This window comes from Mustela erminea, chromosome 19 (assembly GCF_009829155.1).
Source record: "Mustela erminea isolate mMusErm1 chromosome 19, mMusErm1.Pri, whole genome shotgun sequence".
NCBI lineage: Eukaryota > Metazoa > Chordata > Mammalia > Carnivora > Mustelidae > Mustela > Mustela erminea.
The window spans coordinates 10,062,864-10,085,179 of NC_045632.1; the positions used below are offsets into that span (position 1 = coordinate 10,062,864).

Consider the following 22,316-nt stretch of genomic DNA (forward strand, 5'->3'; position numbering starts at 1 on the left):
CACAGAACACGGGGAGTGTCAGGGAGAGAGACCCCCGGCCCAGAGACACAGGCATGCACCTACTCACCCAGAGCCTTACACAAGCTCCCAGACCCACACTGAGACCCAGCGACTGGGGCAGGGGTGGGCGCAGTCCTGAGAGGGGAGATGAAAGTCTGGCCTCCTATTGAGAGACCTGGAGACTCCACGAGAGAGAAACCAGACGAGCAGAACCCGCGAACTTAAGAGTCAGCCCGCGAGCCAGAAGACGGGCCTCTTTGCCTTGACCCAGTTGCGGGGGTGGGGGTGGGGGGTGTGCGCGCACAAAACAGTCCCAACAGACTACAGTTCCCAGCAGACACCGCAGCGGACCCCTCCTCCCCAAGTGCGGCCCCTCACCGCTAGGGCTGATGGAAAATGTAGTCCCGGACCCGGGCAGGCCAGTTGAATGGTGTGTCAGTGTCTGTATGTTTGGAGGGGACTGAGCCCCAAAGCTTCGCAGGCTCCCTCGGGGAGCCCCGGCATCTCTTCGTCTCTGCAGGCTCTTGGGTTTCCGGGACTCAGCCCAGCTGGGAGCTGGGGCTCCCCTTGGATCCCCCAGCACCGTAGCAGTAACCCCGGTGCTCTGCCCGCCGCCCCCAGCCCCCGCTCCGACCCTCGGCGGGCGGCCTGCCCCTTTAAGAGTGGCCCCGCTGACATCACGGCGGGGGGGGGGGCTGGCCCGGCTCCCGGCTCCGCGGCGGCTGCAGGACCCGGCTCCGCTCTGCGCCCGCCTGCTGCTCTGGGGACCCCGGCCCGGGACGCCCCCTCCCGCCTCCTCCAGCCGCCCAGACCCCAGGCTCCGCCCCAGGCCTGCCCAGAGCCCCAGTCCTTATCAGGGGAGCCCCAGGATTGCCCCTGCTCTCTCTCCTTCTCAGGGTCTCTCTCTCCCTCCGTCTCTCTCTCTCTGTCTGTCTCTTTCCCTAGCTCAAGGTGTCTGGGTCTCAGCATCTCTCAGCCCAGGGCCTGTGAGCGTCTCCCTGTCTCTCTGTCTCTCTGTCTCTCTCTGACCTGTCCACTTCCAGAGCCCCAGAAGCTCTGAGCCCGAGGACAGCGGGGTCTTAGACCTGATCTCTGCCTCTCCTTCTCTCTCTCTGTCTCTTTCAGGCCCCCTCTGTGTTTCCCCCAGTCGCCAGACCTGCGAGTCTCAGTATTCCTCAGCCTCGAGGTCTCGGTGGGAGTCTAGATCCTCGGCTCTGTCTGTCTGCCTCTCAGGGTGCCCCTGCCCCTCTCGGGCTCTCTGCCTCTGTTTCTATTCTCCTTCCCTCCCTGCCTCCCCCATTCTCAAGGCCCATCTCCCTCCCTCCTTGCAGCCTCCCCCTCCCTCCCCGCCCCTCCCCTCCTCCTCAGTAGCCAATGAGCGGCCGCGGGTCCCAGCTCTCGGCGCCGTCCGCCGAGTGAGGCCGCGGGCGCGGGGGGTGGGGGGTGGGAGGCCGGGAGGGGGCCGGGACGCCGGGCTCCGGGGCGGGGGCGGGGGGCGCGGGCATCGGCGACCCCGGTGGCGGCGGCGGCGGCCGGGGCAAGCCGCGGGGCCGGTCATGCGGCTGCGGGGCCCGCGGCCCGGAGCGTGCGCCCAGCCCTGAGCGAGGTGAGCGCGAGGGGAGGGTCCTGGAAGGAGTGGGGGCTCCTCTTGAGGTGGCTGGGAGCTGGGGGCTGGGGCTAAAAGGGGTCTGAGTGGCCCCGGGGTGTGGGATTCTGGCGGTCAGGACGCCCGAGTTCGGGAGGCATTGGGGGGGTGAGGGGACATTGGGCCTAAGGAATCCGGGAGGACGGGGTCCTAGAGTCCTGGAGTGGGGCTCCAAGACTCTTCATGTCCGAGTCTTAGGGATCGTGGGCCTTGAGGAGGGTGCCGGCCAGGTCCTTGAGGGAGGCGGTCCTGGAGGAAGTGGGGAGGGCCCGGGCCCGGTGAGAGCAGGACATGTCTGAGAAGGGGTCCCCAGAAACGGGGAATACGTTCCTGAAGAGATTGGAGGGAGACGGAGTTTGGACTTGGGGCTTGGAGAATGGGACTCCTGGGATCCGAATCTCTGAATCTAGGAGAGATTGCATTAGATAAAGAAGGGTAAGAAGGTGGCTCCAGGCCTAGGGAGGGTCCCAAAGGAGGAAGGGCTGGAGGAGAATGAGGCGATCTGGGCGGGCCATTTGGAGTGAGACGGAATCCGAGCGTAGAAGGAGGGGGTTTCAAAGGGGAAGTAGAAAGGTGTCAAGGGGCAAGGTCCCAGCTGGGAGTCCAAGGAGCCCGGGGGGGGGGGGGGCGGCGGGTACGGGGGGAGCTGAGGTCAGCTACTTGGGACCAGGCAATCGGGGTGACTGGGTTTTCGATGCTTGTTTCCGAGCTGAGCGGGCTGGAACAGGAGGCAGCTGGCGGTCAAGCCTTGGGACGGGGGATGGGAGGAAAAGCTGGTCAGAGCTCGGCCAGACTCGGATCCCTGACTCCTCCAGGAGGCTGGGGGGTGGGGCCTGGTGGGATGGGGGCTCTGGATGCCGAGGTGTGGGGGAGGGGCGGGGGTGATGAAAGTTGTCTGACGCCAAGATCTTTGCTGGCATGGGGCAGAGTTTCAAGGCTTTGAGAATTACGATTAGCCAGGTGTCAAGTCTTGGCTGCATTGTTGGGGAGTGTTTTGGGGTCTTAACCTTCATAGTTAGAAAAGATGATGGGGATCACTGGTATTCAGGGATGGTCTTTGGCTGAGATAGGATGAGATAGAATGGGGATGACAAGTTGAGTCCTGCAAATTGGAATTGTGCAGTTTGGGGAAAAGTTGTGGGGGGGGGGGGCGGTCAGCATGGTAGATTAGGAGCTCCCGGGTTAGAATCTCTAGATATTCGACTGGAATTCGCAAGGCCACAGCTATGAACTGGGGATCTCCTGTTTTGAGGGCCTGGTGTCAGAGGGGTCAGAGTTCCAGGCTAGATGTTGAAAAGAGTTTTGTAATTGGTAGTCCTAGCATGTAAATTGGAGTCCAAAATCTCTGATAGGGAATTTGGGGATCTTGTGATGGCCAAGGGGATGAGGAGGATGAAGATCCTGGGCTTCCTGATTTGGGATTTTAGGGTTCAGAGCCCTGATCCCTAGTTTCAAGGATGACCTAGGGTACTCTGGTTAGAGTGCTGAGTTGCAGGGGAAGGGGATCCCAGATCATGGTTTTGACTTTCTGGAATCTCTAGCCAAAATCCAGGCTCCAGGTCTCAGGGTCCCAGTGTCCTGGGATCCAGGACAGTCCCAGCATCCTAAGTTCAGAGCCCTACCTGGATCTGGGATGGGGGGAATTCAGGTTCTGAAACCTGAGATCTGAGTCATGAGCCACGATCTCAGACTGAGGTACCAAATTAAAGTCAAGGCACAGGATCAAAGTGAGAAGGTCATGGGTCACAGTCCTGGTGTTAGACTTAACTATTAAAGGTCAAGATGAGAGTCCAAGGGTTTACACCTAGGTTTAGACCTCTGCTCAGGTCTTGGTTAGTAGGTCCTTGGTTAGTAGGACCCTTAGGTTTCTGGTTAGTAACCTACTTGGGGGATTTCTGGTAGTTATTTAACAGAGTCCAAAAGAAAGGGGCCAGGATGCCAGGAGGCAGCATTGGGGAAATCTGCGTGGTTCCAGTATTGAAATGCTTGATCGGTGTAATAGTTTTTGAGCCCAGGCTCAAGGTTAAGGATCCTGGGGAGGTCTGGTGTCTAGGGTTAAGGTCTCTGATCAGGGTGCAAGGTGAGGGTTGGAGGGCCTACTTCTGGCATTGAGAATATGGAAACTGAGTTCCTATTCATAGTTATGAAGTTTGGGACCCAGGTCTAGCACATAGTTGGAGCTAAGGTTCAGTCTGTGGGTCTGGGCTGCAGGTTAGGGTTGGAAGGCTGATCCTGGGGTCGGGGATCCGGTGTGGTGTCTCTCATCAGGACCGAGAGCCAGAAACAAGTGTCAGGTTTGGGAAGACCAGTTCTGGGGTTGAGGGTCAACAGTTGATGTCACTGGTTCAAATCCAAAAATACGGTCATGGGTTAGGGCACGAAGGTCAGATTTGAGACGTTTTAGTTTATGAAATGGTGTCTCTGGCTTGGGGTCGGTGTCCCAGGTGGCTGCATGGAGTTGGGGACTCTAGTTAGTCCCAGCAGGGCTCTCCAAGGCCGCAGCTTCTTCTCGCGTCTCAGGCCCCGCAGGGCGCCCCCCGCCGCTGAGGATGAGTCACTGCAGCAGCCGCGCCTTGACCCTGCTGAGCAGCGTGTTTGGTGCGTGTGGCCTGCTGCTGGTGGGCATCGCGGTCAGCACTGATTACTGGCTGTACATGGAGGAGGGAACGGTGCTGCCGCAGAACCAGACCACGGAGGTCAAGATGGCGCTGCATGCCGGCCTCTGGCGAGTCTGTTTCTTCGCAGGTACAGACCCTACCTGTCCTCCATTCAACTGTCCCTGCCTTGCCTGGGACCCGAGGGTCCTTATCCACACTTCCATCCCTCGGATCTAGATATCCAGAAATTGACCCTGTTTACTCTCCTGGGGAGGCAAATTTCTACCCGGAGACCCGATTTCTAGCCCTTTATTTCCTGGATCTAAGAGCCCCCATGCCAAGCCCCTAATCCCTGGAGAGTCCCCACTTAGAAGCAAGAGTCTAACATCAGAGCTTGTCCCCTGCATAGTTCCAGTCTTGAATGGGCAGAATAAAGAATTCATGCCCTCCAGCGACCACAGAGACCCTCCTCCTTGGAGCCCCCCTCCCACCAGTCCTCTTTAGGGATTCAGAAGTTCTGGCCCACAGCCCCTCCTCATTGGGACCCGGAGTTCCAGTCCTGTCCTCCATCCATGGGTCTCCAGAAAAGCTCAGAAAAGGAGCTCCCAGACCTTCTGTGACCCGTCCCGCCTTCCCCCACAAGAATCGTATAGACAGTAATCCCTGGATCAAGCCTCATATACCTGGGGTCTCCCCACAGTGCCACCTGCCCCTCATCCAGCTGTGCTTTCGATTCTTACCCCCAGGCCGGGAGAAGGGTCGCTGTGTGGCCTCGGAGTATTTCCTTGAACCGGAGATCAACTTGGTGACGGAAAACACGGAGAATATTCTGAGTGAGGGGAAGCAGGGGGCCTCGACAAAGGGGGGAGTCCTGGGAGAAAGGGCAGCACCAGGAAAGGGTTGGGGTGGCGGGGAGGAAGTGCAGTGGTTGGATGAGGAGGAGGAGCCAGGTTGAAGGAGCAGGGCCCGGGCTGTGGGTGGAGTCCACAGGAAGGGGGGGGGGTGTCAATTTAAAGGGTGTGGTCTGGGTGAAAGGGTCAGCAATGAAGTATCCGGAAGGGGAGGAGCTACATTAAGGGGCGGGCCATGCAAGAGGCGTGGCCAGGGGAATGGGGAGGTGTCACCCTCCGAAGCCCCCCTCACCCCTTGTCTCTCCCTTTACCCTTCCTTCAGAGACGGTGCGCACGGCCACCCCATTCCCCATGGTCAGTCTCTTCCTAGTGTTCACGGCCTTCGTCATCAGTAACATCGGCCACATCCGCCCGCAGAGGACCATTCTGGCCTTCGTTTCCGGCATCTTCTTCATCTTATCCGGTGAGCTCAAGGAAAGGACTTAGGGCCTGGGACTGTTTTCGGTTCTGGGAACCTGTGGTCCCTCCTCCACTAAGAAAACCACTTCTTTGCTGTGTGACCCTGGAGGGTTTGCCCAACCTCTCTGAGCGCCACTTGTCTTCTCTGTGAAATGGAGATAGCAGTACCCGTCTCACAGCTTGCTGGGGGGACCCCATTCTAACTAATACTTATTAGGTGCTTATTAGGCTCCGTTCTGATACCACAGCCCTGTGAGACAAATTCTCTTACAGTCCCATTGTGCGGATGTACAAACAGATTGTGGCTCAGGGCCACGGGACCTTGGAGACACAGAGCTGTGCCCACACACTTGCCATTCACCCCTCCTGATATTTTAGCAGTTAACATACATCAAAGCTCTTTATTTTCTGTGCGACATTTTATTTGAAAAATTTTCAAACAGAAAAGTGGAAAGCATTTTGGAGTGGGCTCCCATGAACCCACCACTCAGAGTCAACCATTACCTGTGACTAGACTGGCTGTGTCTGTCCATCTGTCCGTCTTCCAGCCCACCTTATTATTACCTCTTTATGCGGTTCAGTGTGAGTTGTGTCCATATGCTTCATCCTGAATATGTCACCTTGCGTGTCATTAGCTACTTTTCAGTCTTTGTCTTTTCTTTTATCTTTTGAGAGACGAGGCTCTTGTGCCTGAGCAATCTCACACCCTTCCCATAACATCTCTGCTGCCGAGTTATTATTAGAACTCACTTGATAAAACGGGGGCACCGAGGCCCACAGTTGTGCAGGGAGTTGCCCAAGACACCAGCCTGAGCTGGAGGGGCGGGGGGGGGGAGTGGGTGGGGGGAACCGAGTGTCCTGAGCTCCTGAGCAGAGTTCTTTATCAAGCGTCACCCACCTCCAGTGTCAGCACTATCTGGTCCAATTCGGTCCCTCTCAGCTCAGGTCAGGCCAGGTCAGCCCAGGCCTAACACATTTAACTCATCCATCCGGTCCATTCTGACTCCGTTCAAATTAATTCAACATCATTTCATCAACTCCGGTCATGTCCTTTTCATCCAGTTGATATTTTATGAACAAACCCCGCTTCCAGCTGGCTTCCATACTGTCCCTTGGGGCCTACACCCAGGTCCCTCTCTAGAATTGGCAAAGGGTTGAACGTCCCTGCTCCTCAGCCAGCTAAACCTCCCCTGTGCCTCCAGCCTACCCTGACGAGACCTTTTCCAGAGAAACGAGGGTGCAACCTCCCAGTAAACTTGAATCATGGCGTGTGGAGCTAAAATAAGACACGTACGATATCACCATCCCAGAGCGTCGAGCAGAAAAGTCTCATCATTTTTCATACCGAAAAATAGTGGCCTAGAGAGAGAGAAAGTGGGACAAGGGTAGGAAGCAGGGAGACTCTAATTCAATCCACCCAAAACACTAGAGGGAAGATCCCATTGTTTGCTGTTCACAGAAGGGGCAGCATAGCTTCGTGGAGGAGGGGCGGTTGGTCCAGAGGGTGTTTACGTCCCAAAACCCAAACTCACGCTCTTGTGATCCTCCAGGCTCTGATGTCCCAGGGCCACACTGATGATCAGTGGTGCTGTCAGGACTGGATGTCAGGCTTCTGATGTAACAGTAGAGAAATTTAGGGGGATTGAACCCTACTTCTGGAAGCCCTTCCTCGAGTTCATGTCATAGACTATGGCCCGTGCGTCCCACTTCAAGGAGTCTGTCATGTGCTTTCATGGTTCCGAGGTGTAGTGACTGATGGTTCATGCTACTGCGAACCTAGAAAGACCTGGGTGCGAATTCTTCCCCTTAACTGCATGGGCTCTCCATGGTCCCCAAACCCTATTTTTCTAAGGCCGGATTGTTTCCATTCAGCCTAACATGTAGGTGATTTTTGCCTACTGTGCAGTCCTGAGACAGAGGTGGGGTGCGAAAGGAGAGGGAGTGGAAGTTGAATTACAGAGAAAGGAGAGGGGAAAGGAGCCTTCGTTGATGGAGTTGTCTAGAGGACAAACCCTGGTCTAGGGCTGGCAAACCTGTGTAGGGCCGAAGAGTAAGTGTTTCAGGCTTTGTGAACTGTAGGATTATAACTCGAAATGAAGCAGAGGTGCAGCGATGGGTGTGGCTGTGTCCCAGTGACCCTGCCTATGGGCCCTGGAGTTTGAATTCCATGTAATTTTCATGACCATGAAATGTTCTTCTTCTTTTTTTTTTCCTTTTTTTTTTTTAATTCATTTATTTGACAGAGAGAGATCACAAGTAGGCTGAGAGGCAAGTAGAGAGAGAAAGGCAGAAGCAGGCTCCCCACTGAGCAGAGAGCCCGATGCGGGGCTCGATCCCAGGACCTGGGGATCATGACCTGAGCCGAAGGCAGAGGCTTTAACCCACTGAGCCACCCAGGCGCCCCTGAAATGTTCTTCTTCCTTTGTTCTGTCCTCCACCCCAACCCCCTGCACCTTCTACAGATGTAAAAACCATGCTTAGTTCGAAAACCATGCAAAAACACGTGCCGGGATATGTGGTCGTTTGCTAACCCCTGGTCTCCTCACAGATGTGAAGGGCTGACCCCGTGCTCAGTAAAAACATACATTTGTTCATTCATAGTTGTAGTGACAGCAGCAACCAAAATAATACACACTTGGTTGAGTGCCATGGTTGGGGGAAGCTCTAAGTGCTTTATGTGAGGTCTTTGTCTTTATTTCATAAGGCAGATGTCGTTGTTGTCATTCTCCAGGTGAGGAAGCAGAAGCACCCAGAGGTTAAGTTGCTCCACGGTGGAAGCAGGATTCCCACCCAGGCCTTCCCTGTGGCACTATGCTGCCCCACCACAATTAAACGTCATCAAAATATGGGGGGCCTGGTTGGCTCAATCAGTAGAGCAAGCTACTCTTGATCTCAGGGTCATGAGTTCGACCCTGACAGTGTAGAGATTGCTTAAAAAAATAGGGTAGTAAATAAGAAATAAAAAATTTTAAAATAACATAAGAATGGGGGGGGCACCTGGATGGCTCAGTCTTTTGAGCATCCAACTCTTGATCTCTGCTCAGGTCTTGATCTCCTGTCATGAGTTCCAGCCCTGCATTGGGCTCCATGCTGGGTGTGGGGCCTACTGTAAAAAAAAATCATAAAACGGAAGGGGATTTTTTTATATTTTCAGGATTTTATTTATTTGGGAGATTGAGAGAGAGAGAGAGAGAGCATGAGAGGGAGAAGGGTCAGAGGGAGAAGCAGACTTCCTGCTGAGCCAGGAGCCTCATGTGGGAGCTCGATCCTGGGACTTCAGGATCATGACCTGAGCTGAAGGCAGTCCCTTAACCAACTGAGCCCCCAGGCACCCCAAAAATGAAGGAGATTTAAATGGAAAGGGAAGGATGACAGTAACTGCATCTTAGATCTGGGAACAGAATAATCTAGTCTAATCAGTTCATGTTCCCAAGACTTGGAGAGAGAGACAGGAGTTGCCTACGGGCTGGTAAATAGTGGCATTGGCATTCAGTTCTGAATAAAGGGGTGGGAGGGTTGGGGCAGAGGAGGAACAGGGTCTCACCTGGGATTTAAGCATCTTCAGGGATGGACGAGCAGGAAAGAGATGGGGAATGGGCAAACCAAGGAGGAAGCTTAATGCAGTGGTGTGGGTATGAGTAGCTGGGGCTGGGGCTGGAAAGATAAAAGCAAGTGGATGGCTTTGATGGAGAAGGATATTGACAGAAGAATCAATGGAACCAGATGACTGGCTGGATATGGTTGGCAAGAGAAGCAGGGAGGAGGCTGGAATGACATTGACTCTCTTTTTCCAGGTCAGAAGAAGCAGGTTTCCCATGCAAATCTTGTCCTAACCTCTGGCCCTCTACACGTCCTTTGCATGTGCACTTTCATTTGCTCCTCAAGCATTTACACAGACATCCTACATTGTGTGGCTCTGCACTGAGCATTGACTATGTGGCTGAATCCTAGGTGAATGCTCAATCCAGTCAATGACAGAACAGCCCCAGCCACCTGTCCATCAAAACTACACACCTGCTTCAATCCCACTGCATGTGTGCAAACTCTCCATGCTAGCTTACAAGGTTTTCTAGGATTTAGTTAATGCTCAGATCTCTGACCTCATTTCCTAACCCACTAACACTCTCTCCATTGCTTACAACCTCAGCCACACACACTGGCCTCCTTCTATTCCTTGAAAACGCTCATCTCAGCCCCACATGAGGACTTTACACTCATTAGCCCTCCATGCCTGGAAGTCTCTTCCTCCTGATACTCAAAGGGCTCAAACTTTCTCTCTTCAGTGTTTCTTTCTGTGACCACAGTATGTAATGTTGCCTTGTCCACGTTATACCATCAGTTTGCATGCTTTATATTTGATTCATAGTTATTGTCATGTTACACGTTTTCCATCTCCTGCTAGAATGTAAACTCTGACAAATATGGAACTTTACAAGCATGCTCTCATTTGTGTCTGCAGAGCCTAGATGAATTGGTGGTACAAAGTACACATTGAAGTATTTGTATAAGAGAGGAGTGATAAGGAAACTTAGGGCATTCTGGAAAAGGGGAGGATGCATTCACTTGGCACAGTCGGGTGGTGGAGAGTGGGGAATGACTTAGGAGGGCTTCCAAGAGGAGGTGACGTCTGAGTAGATGAAGCTGAAAGGGTGAGGGAGAATTTTTCAAGTGAGGAAAGAATAGTGTCTTGTATGGAGGTGGAAGTTCCAGCATCTGTTAATGCCCCAGAAAGTATGGAACACAGGTAGATGCATGTGCAGCTCTCCATGGTGCTGAAATCCTATTGTTCTAAGTCTGGGCTATTTCTATTCAGCCTGGAATGTAGGTGATTCTTGCCTACTGTGCAATTCTGAAACAGAGGTGGGGTGAGGGGGAAGAGGGAGTAGGAGTTGGATTACAGAGAAAGGAAGGGAGAAAGGAGGGAGAAAAAGAGGAAAAGAGAAAAAGGGGGAAAGAAGATTATTTTTGGAGAACCAGAGCTACTATAAAATGTCCAAGAAATAGAAAGAATGGCAAGAATAACTTACCTTTTGTGATTGTTTTCATGTGATTTTCAATTACTAAAAATAAAAGCAAAAGCAACAAAGAACAGCAAACGTTCTTTCTCTTTGGAAATATTTGTTTCCTTATCAACTCTTGTCCCTGATTCGCCTGGCAGAGACTGTTACTTAGAACTACAATGTGAAATATGGGGTTTAAGGTGTGTGTTTGGGTGGTTAGCAGGAATCAGATCAAAGAGTCTAGAATGTCAGGCGGAAGAATGAAAAACCTCCTCTGGTCAGTAAGGAGCCAAGGAAGAATTTTTTTTTCTTTTTTAAGATTTTATTTACTTATTTGACAGAGAGGGCAAGAAGGCATAAGCAGGGGCAGTGGGAGAAGAAGAGGGAGAAGCAGTCTCCCTGCTGAGCAGGGAGCCTGAAGTGGGGCTGGATTCCAGGATCCTGGGATCATAACCTAAGCCAAAGGCAGACGCTTAACTGACTGAGTCTGCCCCCCCCCCCCCCACCCCTGCCCCAAGGAAGAATTTTGATAAGAGAAGGATTGAGTTTGTTTGGGTTTTAGAAAGAACCAGGATCTAAAGCAGGGGGACAAGGATTTAGGGGTAATGGTAAAAGCATATAAAGTAAGTTTTAACTGGTTGAGAAAACTTATGGTTGCAAGAAGAGTGTTGATTTATGAGATGGAGGAAGTAAAATGGACTTGACGTGATGACTGAACATCTTTGCTGGATGAGAGAGAGAGTAAAATCAGGATGACTCCCCTGCATTGGACTAGGGTACCTGAGTGAGTGTGGACTGTGGGATTCCTTTGCTATCTCTTTTCTTTAAACCTGCTCATCTTTCTAGACCTATCTCAGATGCTTTTCCATCACGTAATACTTTGTGGACCCTCTCTTCTTGAATATCAAAATCATGGAATACTAGAAACTGAAAGTGCTATGGAAGTTCAGAGCAAGGAAAGGTTAATTCTTAGAGAAAATGAAGGAATGGTGGGATTTAGCATGGGTTCAAAAAGGGGAAGCAATTAACGATCTTTTCTAGAAGCCCCAGTTGCTTGGTAGGTACACTTATTCATTCAACTGGTGTTTAGTACGTGTTGGATCTTGTGCTAGATGGTAGGGGTGCAGGAGGAAATAATAGGCTAGTTCCAAGTATTCTGGTGGAGAGAGTGGTGGGGGCATTATTTTATCTCAATCGCTCCAGTGTTTTAATGAAAACTTTGAAATTGATAGAATAGTGCAATGAACACTAGTCTACCTTCCTCCACCTAAATCCTGCATTTTGCTGATGTTTTTGCCATATTCTCCCTCCTTTTCTCTCTCTTTTTAGAAAAATATTTTATTTATTTATTTGACAGAGAGCAAAAGTAGGCAGAGAGAGAGGAGGAAGCAGGCTCCCCATTGAGCAGAGTGCCCGATGTGGGGCTCGATCCCAGGACCCTGAAATCATGACCTGAGCCAAAGGCAGTGGCTTTAATCCATGGAGCCACCCAGGCACCCCTCCCTCCTTCTCTCTTTCTCTTTCTCTCCACATGTACTTTTTTGGGTCTTTACTATTTCAAAATAAGTCACAGGCGTCATGACTGTTAATTTATAAACACTGTAGTATGCATCTCTGAAGAAGAAGGACATTCTTCTCCTACAATGCCATTATCATACCAAGAAATTTTGCCATAGTTCCATAGTATAATTTATCCCATTTTCAGACTGTCCCATTGTTTAAAGAATGCCTTTTATAGCTCCCCCCCACCACCACCACTACTGAGATTCAGACTTGGTCCACACACGGCATTTAGTTCACGTCTCCTTTACTCTAGACTAGTTCCCCCACTATTTTCTTTTTTACAACACTGACTTCTAAAATGAATTGCATTACAAAAATATAGAAGGAATAGTATAAATAAATGAAATCCCATGTATCCTTCCCTCAGTTTCAGTAGTTATCAACATATGGCGAATCTTTTTTTAGTCATACTGCCGTATCTCCCTTCTGTACTTCAGTACATTATTTTAAGGCAGACTCAACCATTAAATCATTTTATGCACAAATATTCCAGTATATCCCTGAGAAATAAGTACTTTGTTATTTAACATAGCCATCATGCCCAAACAATTAAGAGTAGCTACTTAATATCATTTAATACCTAGTCAATGCTCAACTTCCCCCCCTTGTCTCATAAATAAATGCTTTTTTACAATTAGTTTGTTGCAAATCAGGTTTCAAATTCCACTTGTGCATTTAGCTGATAGATCTCGGAAGCCTCTTTTAATCTATAATAGTCTCTCCCCTATTGGTTCCTTGCCATTTATTTGTTGAAGAAATCTGGTCGTTTGTCTTGTAGAATGCCCACACCCTTGAGTTTTCTCACTGTGCTCTCTCTCTCTCCTGTTGTGGTGCAAGGTACTCAATCAACCCTCTGTTTTCTTATAAAACTGCTGTTGATCCAATCCAGATTTGTGGGGTTTTGTTTCTATTTTGGGGTGCTTTTTTGGAGGCCAAAAATACTTCATAGATAGGGGGTGCTGTTTACATCCTACCGCACAGGAGGCAGACACATAAGAATGCCCGGTTGGCTCTTCCTGAAATGTTAAGGATGATCACTGGTTCAGGTGTTACCAGCTTGGCCCCCGTCACTGTCCTTTTGAAGACTGGAGGCCAGGGCCTCATGTAGAATGCCCCACATCCTAGGTTGGTTTGACTGTTTTCCCAAGGCATCATTTGATTTGCTCCCGTTTCCTTGTGTTTTCTAACCTGCAAGTTCTGTCTATACTAGAGGCTTTATTAGATTTGGGTTAGGTTTGGCAAGCAAACAGAGGCAGAGCTGGTGCCTGCTCCTTATATCCCAGCCCTTCAGGTGACAAAGACTGTCAGGTAGAAACTTGATCACGTCGGAACCCTTAATAAAAGTGGTGACCATCGGGGCTGTTCATTGATAAGGCCCATTTTCCTCTTTCCAGTTAATATGGGGTTTGCCAGGTAATGCTTTGGTACCTTGGGAAGGTAAAACCCTCCCCCATTCTACTGAAATTTGGGGGAAAGATTTTAAACCTACAGAAAAGTTGCAAAAATAAAACAGTGAACTCTCATATACCCTTCATCTGGACCAAATTTTAATATTTTGCCACATTTGCTTTCTCTCTCTCTATATATATATATTTGTATCTGTAAGTGTATATATCGTATCTGAGATATTTACAGACATAAGTTTATGAACCACTGGAACATAAGTTGCAAACACCTCACTCCTAAATACTTCAGCAAGTATCTCCTAAAAACAAGTGTACTCCCTCTTCTCACCACGGTGTAATAACCAAATTCAGGAAGTTTGATATTTGTCCAATCTTATAGCTAAAGCACAGTCCATACTCAGATTTCACCAATTGTCCCAGTGTTGTCTCTTAGAGTCATTTTCCCCCCATTCAGTATCCGATCTAGGATCATGCTTTGTATGTCTTTGTCCTGTCTCTTTTGTGGCCTTTTATCCTTTATGGAGCGCCTGCGCCTTTTTAAAAAAGAAATATCTTTGATGTTGGCTTTTTTTTTGAAGAGAGCGGCCAGTCGTCTAGTAGAATGCCCATGGTTTTCTTAGGAATGGATTCGGGTTACACATTTTCAGCAGGAATCCTACGTAAATGGAGTCACGGCAGGCTCGCGTCAGGAGTGAACAGTATCTGTCTGCCCCGCTTTTGGTGGCATTAGTTCTAGTCGCTTGCCTGAGATGGGATGTTAGGTTCCTTTATGATAAAGGGGGTCTAAAAGAAAATCTCTTTATAATTAATAGATATTCCAGGGGAAGGTTCTGTCGGGCATACAGACAGATAGAACATGATTTAATGCCATTGACGGTGCTGGCTGGGATCCTAAGATTACTTGTAGGGTTGCGAAATGGTGTTTTGTAAATCTGCTGTTCCATCTACATGTATACCACCAAAAAGAAGAATTTTCTCTTTTGTTTTATTATTTATTTTTAAAAAGGATGTCAGTATGGGTTCACATTTTTTAAAAATTCAGCACGTTCTATGCTGTTTCTTTTCTTTTTTTTTTTCTTTTTTTTCTTTTTTTTTTTTTTTAAAGATTTTATTTATTTATTTGACAGAGAGACATCACAAGTAGGCAGAGAGGCAGGCAGAGAGAGAGAGAGAGGAGGAAGCAGGCTCCCTGCTGAGCAGAGAGCCCGATACGGGACTCGATCCCAGGACCCTGAGATCATGACCTGAGCCGAAGGCAGTGGCTTAACCCACTGAGCCACCCAGGCACCCCAGTTTCTTTTCTTTTTTAAAGATTTTATTTATTAATTTGCCAGAGAGAGAGAGCGCGCACTCAAGCGGGGGAGCACCAGGCAGAGGGAGAAGAAGGCTCCCTGCTGAGCAGAGAGCCCAATGTGGGGCTTGACCCCAGGACCCTGGGCTCATGACCTGAGCCAGAGGCAGCCACTTAGCCTACTGAGCCACTATTGATTTGTTTTAGAGACAGTGTGGTGCCTACGTGAGCATCCACACTGAGTGGGATGGGCAGAGGAAGAGGGAGGAAAGCAGACTCCCCACCGAGCATGGGGCCCATCCCTGGGGCTTAATTCTACAATCCTGGGATCATGACCTGAGCCAAAATTGAGTCATGCAGGTACCCCGCTATGGGCCTTACTTCCATTATTCCTTTTGTTCTTCCACTTGTCCCTAGTTGGATCAGGGATCCCCTTTCAAACTAGTCCCTGCATCCTCTTCTGACGTGTCCCTCTCGTTTTTTGAGTTTTTCCTTCCTTTGTGGCCCAAGTACAATTTTACTGCCTCTCCCCAGGCTTCAAATGAGCGATTTCTTCTGGAAGCCCTTGCTTCTTATTTAGTGGGGAATGCTCTTAGAGACCAAAAGCCGGGCGCTAAGTATGCTCATTGCTACTGACACCCGGGGTTTTCTTCATCTTGCGCCATTCTGATCTGTGTCTTACCTTTTTTAGCACCAGAATCCAGCTCCCTAAATATCAGTATATTTGCAAATGTGCTCAGCCCTACAACTGCTTAAGGGCTGCTGCCTCTAAGCTGCTCTCCCAGAAAGAAGTAAGGTTCAAGGTTTCTTTGCGGATCTTTTGTCTTTAGAGTGAAATGTAATCAAAGTACTGTATCCAAGAGTTACTAGAATACTTTTACCCCTTCCTGGGGTGGTATCATCATTTGATAGAAAATTAGCTATGTTTATTTTTGTTGGTATCCAACTTTAGACTTTCTGTCCCCATCCTTGTTGATCTTAGCTTCTAAATGTATAAACGATGAGCATTCTTCCAAGGGTCCAAATCATGCAAAAATATGTACTCAGAAGAGCACCGCTCCCTTCCTAGGGGCGTCCCTCCCTCCCTTCCCTTCCAGCTCCTGTAGGTGACCAGCCTCATTCGTTTGCTTTCCTTACTGTGTCTCTTTCTGCAAAAATAAGCAGATGCCCATTTGTATTTTATTTTACTTATTTATTTGCTTACGAGCTAGCATCCTGTATACTCTTTTGAGTGTTACTTTTTCTTTGAAACCGAGTGACAGAGTCTGGGACTATCATTGAGCTCCACTCCAGTTCCCAGGAACCTTGCTCATTCTCATTTCACAGTGACACGGTCCTCTGCTCCGTGATGTTTCCCAGTCTGTCCCACTAATCCTCTGTGTAAGTTCTTGTAGGTCATTCCAAGGGTTTTGTAGTTCCGGGTAATGACATGGATTAGCATGCATCTGTGTCCTTTTGCATGGATGGACAGAGAGCTCCAGGGTCATTACTATAGTTTAGATGGCGGAGTTGAAGGGCCGACCCCTGCACGGTTTTGACAGGCATGGCCAGATGCCCTCTCACTGGGGCTGGGCCATTTTGCATTTCTACCAGCAACGCATAATAGCTCATTTCCTCATTACCCCAGCCTCATCAAAAGAATATGCTGTGAAACTTACTTTTTTTTTTTTTTAAAGATTTTACTTATTTATTTGTCAGAGAGAGGGAGAGCGAGTACAAGCAGGAGGAACGGCAGGCAGAGAGGGAGAAGCAGGCTCCCTCCCAGGACCCTGAGATCATGACCTGAGCCGAAGGCAGGAAGAGAGACGCCTAATGACTGAGCCCCCCAGAGGCCCCCAGTAACATTTTATTTACACACCCTGACATGAGGAATCCATATACTTTGCAAGCCGAGATACTACAATGGTCAAAACATGAAGTTCACAGAATTCGGTGGTTGTGGTATATTTGCCAGGTTGTGGGACCACCCCTGGGGCCTGACTTCACAACATTTTCATCACCCCAGCAAGAAACCTCATACCCTTTAGCGACAGCTAGTGGGAATCTCCCCTCCACCCCGCTCCTTGGCAACCACTATTCCACTTTCTCTCTCTATGGATTCGCCTATTTTCGACATGGCATATAAATGGAATCATACGCTATGTATCTGCCTTCTTTCTTTGAGCTTATTTTCTGAGTTCATCCATGTGGCAGTATAAATCAGTATTGCATTCCTTTTTTTGGCTGAATAATATTCCTTTATACGGCTATCCCACATTTTGTTTATCCATTTAGTTGATAGACACTTGGGTTGTTTCCACTTTTCGGCTATTATGAAGAATGCTGCTACAAACATTCATGCAAAGTTTTTGTGTGAACATATGTTTCCTATTCTCTCGGGTGGAGATACCTAGCAGGGGAATCGCTGGGTCATGTGGTAATTCTATCTTTAACACTTGGAGGAACTGCCAAATGAAACTCATATACTTTTTACATGCCACAAAATACCACTCTTCTTTTGATTTTTTTCCGACAGTTTAATCACAGAAAAGCCATTCTTAGCTCGCAGGCCATACAAAGGCAGGGGGTGGCCTGGATGGAGTCCGTGGGCCGTCATTGGCCGGCCCCTGTTGCAGGCAGTGGAAGGAATACAGATTGCAAGGGGCACACAAGTGTTTATTTGTCGGATTCTGGGGGATGATGCCGATGGGGATGACTTGGATTGATTTAGGGTAGGACACCTGATCACCTCCTTAAGCCACACTTGGTATGGCTGCTGCTTAAAAGAGGTTCAGCTTGAAGAAGTGGTAGTTGCCTCTTAACAATTTCTCAATGCAGACATCTCCTCTGCACCTTCTTCGTGTGCCTCTGTTCCCTCAGCTGTCAGTGTTGATAAAAATGATACCCATTGGAGGGGCGGCTGGGAGGTTTGAAGAAGCTGATACATACACAGCACTGAGAACAGTGCCTGGTACAGGGCAAGACCTATACGAGCAGTTGCTATTGTTTTATTAATATTATTACTGACGTTGTGGCTATTATCCACAATTTCAACTTGGGCCTCATCCTCGTCCCCCTGGCATGTCACAACTAGTCTCTCTCTTCATTCTCTTCCCAGAACCAACCATCCTGCAAGGGTTCTTCTAACACTCTGAACTGAACCTGCCCTTCCTCTGCTCCAGACATTCCATGGCTCCCTAGTGCCCTTGGCATTTGAGGCCCATTATGGCCGTGTCTCTGCCCCTTTCTCTGGCCTCATATTTTGTGGCTGGGGCCGGTGTTTTGGCTATATGGATGGATCAGTTCGGTGCTCCCTCTCCAACCCTTTGGCCACGCTGTTCCCTCTGGCTAGAGTGGTATAACTGTGTACTCTTCTCCCCAGGCCTCATCCTTTAGGACTTGGACAAAGGCCCTTCTTCCAGGAAGCTTTCCTTGACTTCCCCTGCACCACCCCCACCATCCCTGCCCGTCCCCTAGGTGGGTTGGTGTCTCTCCTGGACCCACAGGACTCTGTGCTGCTACTTCCCTGACTGCACATATCACCATTTATGTGACTACCCATCAGTGTCCCTAGTTGCCTTCCCTAATTGCCTGTGAACTCCTGGACTGTAGATTAGGGGAGGGGGGAAGAGAAAGTTCATTGTCTCCAGAATCCCTGCAGCCGGCCAAGGCCCAGCACACAAAAAGGTTTCAAAAAATGGATTTAGTTCAGGACTGAGCAGGGAGGAAAGGGGAGGGGATGGTGGTGAGATGGGGGAGGGGCTGGGGCTGGAGAGAGGGACCCTCTGCTAAGATACCAAGGGCACCCTCTGCTCCCCAGGCCTCTCCTTGGTGGTGGGCTTGGTTCTCTACATTTCCAGCATCAACGACGAGGTCATGAACAGGCCCAGCAGCTCTGAGCAGTATTTCCACTATCGCTATGGGTGGTCTTTTGCCTTCGCCGCTTCCTCCTTCCTCCTCAAAGAGGTGATGTCTGTGGGGCCCAGACAGAAATGGAGACGGGTCTGGAGGAGGGAGGCTCATTCCTGGGCTCAGGAGGAAGAGGAAACTGGGGGCATAGATGATGGATTTAAAAGGGAGGTGGTGACTGAGGACCTAACTCCTGGTCCTGGAGGAGGGTCTGGCAGCTCCCAACTTCTGGGGTCCTGGTGTGGGGGAGGGGCTGGGGCCTGGACTCACTCCTGGGTCTGAGGGAGGAGGGACTGAGGGTCTGGACTCCTGGTCTGAGGGAGGAGGGGGCTGGGGGTTTGGACTCCAGGGAATGAGGGAGGAGGGGGTTGGGAGTCCGGACTCTTGTGTCTGAGAGAGGAGGGCCTGGGGGGTGGGTCTGGAGTCTTGGGGTCCTTGGGAGCTCGGGGCCAGCCTCTGGGACCCTGACCCCGCATTGCCACAGGGGGCCGGCGTGATGTCCGTGTACTTGTTCACCAAGCGCTACGCGGAGGAGGAGATGTACCGCCCGCACCCGGCCTTCTACCGCCCGCGCCTCAGCGACTGCTCCGACTACTCCGGCCAGTTTCTGCAGCCCGAGGCGTGGCGCCGCGGCCGCAGCCCCTCCGACATCTCCAGCGACGTCTCCATCCAGATGACGCAGAACTACCCTCCCGCCATCAAGTACCCGGACCACCTGCACATCTCCACCTCGCCCTGCTGAGGCCCGCCCCTCGGCTCTCCCTTCTCCTTCCCCTCCTCCTCCTCCTCCTCCTCCTCCACCTCCCCCCTTGGGGGTCTCTAGGCCCCAGGGCTCCGCTCCCTCCCTCGGAACTTCACTACCCCGCCCCCCCCCATGCTGCGCACGCTTTAGCCCCGCCCTCTTCTCGGTGGCCCCGCGCCTCCGTGCTGGTCCCTATACTTTCCAAGGGCTCCTTCCCCCTTCGGGGTCTCTCGACCTCCTCGGTCCCAGCCACTCGCAGACGGCCCCCAGTTTCTCCCTGGTCCCGCGCCCTCCCTCTGGCCCTCCCCTCCCCTCCAGTTCCCGGCGGCGGGTTTCCCTGCCCCGCGCACTGCACGCTGGGGGCCAGCGGTGCAGGCGCCCACCCACCCTGAGCCCCGCAGCCTGCGGCCTCGCGGCAGGGGCGCTGGACTGGAGAGTAGGTTGGGCAGCCGCCTGGAATGCCAACTAGCCTCTTCTCGCCTCGGCCCCGACTTCTCTATTTCCTCGCCCAATCTCATCTCCGGATCTTCTGGGCCCGCGGGTGCAGCGGGCAGTCTTTTTGCTGCGCCCGCAGCTGAGGGTGGGGTGGGAGGCTGGAGGCCGGGGCGTGCTCAACCCGGTGTCCCCCTTCCCCCAACTCAGTTCTCTACTCCCCTGGGAGGTCCCATTCTTCCTCACCGGCTGGGCTCTTCTGGCCTCCTGAAGTCACCTGCCTTTCAGGGGGCGCCATCGGAAGGATCTCCTTGCTTTCTCAGCTGCCCTTGGCTTCTTTTTCTTTCTCTTCTTCTTCTTCGAGCTCGTTCTCCCTTCCTCCTTCCTTCCGCTCACCCAAAGCCTCTAGGTGCATCTAGCCCCGCACGCCACACAACAGGGCTGGAGACCCTAGGGTGGAGGGAATTCCTCCGTGCCATTTCCACACCTGTGCCGGCCTCTTCCCCCTCGAGGCCCCGTCGGGGGAGGGAGAGGCAGTAGCGGGGGTCGAAACCCCCCAAACCTCGAAGTCTTCCATTTTCTGGCACTCCCCCTCATTGAAGTCCCCCTTCCCATCTTAGACCCCCAACTCTGGCCTCTTTCAAGGGTCCGTCCGCCCCCTTGGACAGATTTGGGGGGAAGGTCACCAGAAACTCGCCCTTCCCCCCGTTGGGGGGCGGGGGCGAGGTAGCACAGTGTTGTACACGGAACCAGAAAAGCCCCCGGGGTGGGGGGAGGGGGGCAGGGGAGGGACGGGGGCTTTTAGTTTGCATCTTAGGTGGGAGGGGGGAGGGGGAACCGCAGCAGTTAACCTGTCTTTACGCAGCGATTTTTAACGAGGCTGGGGGGAGGGGGGCTCAGGGTGGGGAAGGGGTGGGGTGGGGGGGCCTGGCTCTGTTATTTGCCGTGTATCATATGTAAATACCGACAGAAACTTCAATAAACTTTATTTCAAACACGTCTCCGCCTGCCGAGGGGGAGGGGATCGGATACAGAGTCTGGGTCCTGGTCTCTGCCCCCAGGGTGGGGCCCTGTGAGTCCCGCAGAACAAGGTTAGGTTGGTCTTTGTTAAGTTGCTTAATCATCCTCATTATTAACAGCAGCACTTTATAATTCGCTCCGTGTAAAGCGTGTAGGACAGCAAACGACACCCATCAGGATCAATAAAAATTAACTCTTGGTGTCACAATGACCACTTAGAGTACTGTAACTCTCGCTGGCCTGCCTTCCACATTTATTGCTTCATCGGGTTTTCTCCCCAAGCCCACGTGTTGAATTTCCTGAAGTCATTTTGCAGATAGGGCCCTAGAGTGGAGATGACTCACCCGGGGTCGCGTAGCTTCAAAGTGGCGGAGGTAGAGCTGAAAGCAGATTCATCTGGTGCCCAAGCCTCAGCTTCCCTGCGCTCCCACGGAGAGCAGCGGGCTCTCCCAATGCTCTGTTGGGAAACCATGGCTGCATTTGTTGCGCCCCTACTGTGGGATGCACGCGTTCCTCCCCAACGTGATCTCACGAGACGTTGCCCACAGCCCCTGTCTGAGGTTTCCAAGCGGGCCCGGAGATCTGTGATCTCACCTACTCCACGGAGGGGCTGAAAACAGCCTGGATGTTTACCAAGCTTCTCCTTGAAGTGTATTGGAAAGGAAACAGCGCTAGCCCTTCGGCTCTTTGCCTTGTTGGGACTTGGGCTCTTGGGGGCGAACAGGACAGCTCCCACAATCAAGACCACGCTGGTTGGATTCTCCCAAACCTCTTGGAACTAGGCATTGCAAACAGCCCCATTTTGTAGAGGAAGAAACCAGCACACCGGAGATAAGATCACCCAGCTGGTAAGATGCCAGGGAGAAATTTCTCCCAGGCCTATCTGATCCCAGAACCGCCTCTCTCAAGCCACTCTATTTCACTACCATGACTTCGATGCAAATTCATCCTGTGACCTTGAGAAGTCTTTTAATCTCTGGGGCTTCAGTTTCTTTTTCTGTAAAAAGGAGGGGGGATGGGCAGAAGGACTCCAAATCCCTCTGGAACAGGGAGAGTGGTGGGGGCAGGTTAGCAGGGAAGAAGACGATTCAGCAGGATCAGATTCCCTGAGGGAAATATTCTGAGTCATTTCCAATGGTTTCAGGAATTTCTGGAGGTCATGTTTGAGATCTGGGTTGGCAAAGAGGTTTCAGCTCCTTTGTCAAGAGGAATCAATTCCTACTGGCTGCCTGGAACATGGTGTGGAGAGGGATTTTTAATATCTGTCTGCTCATTGGGAAGGGATGTCCCCACTGGTTGGATTGATTGGTGCTGTCTGCCATCCCTGTCGATTGGTGCTGTCTGTCTTGCCTGCAGAAAGGACAGTTTTGGAGTAAGTGCTGGATGTTTGCTGGATATTTGCTCATTTTGTCCAAAACTTAA

General features: G+C 51.1%; 1 protein-coding gene across 1 annotated transcript; it reads left to right on the forward strand.

Annotated features, from left to right (window-relative positions):
- Positions 1-1,471: 1,471 nt before the first annotated feature.
- On the forward strand, positions 1,472-21,097 carry CACNG7 (calcium voltage-gated channel auxiliary subunit gamma 7). Its single transcript, XM_032325688.1, has 6 exons — positions 1,472-1,606; positions 4,166-4,390; positions 4,989-5,075; positions 5,416-5,556; positions 18,612-18,757; positions 19,185-21,097. Exons 2-6 carry the CDS (start codon positions 4,195-4,197, stop codon positions 19,440-19,442), a joined length of 828 nt encoding a protein of 275 aa, XP_032181579.1. The 5' UTR covers positions 1,472-1,606; positions 4,166-4,194; the 3' UTR covers positions 19,443-21,097.
- The last annotated feature ends 1,219 nt before the right edge of the window (positions 21,098-22,316 follow it).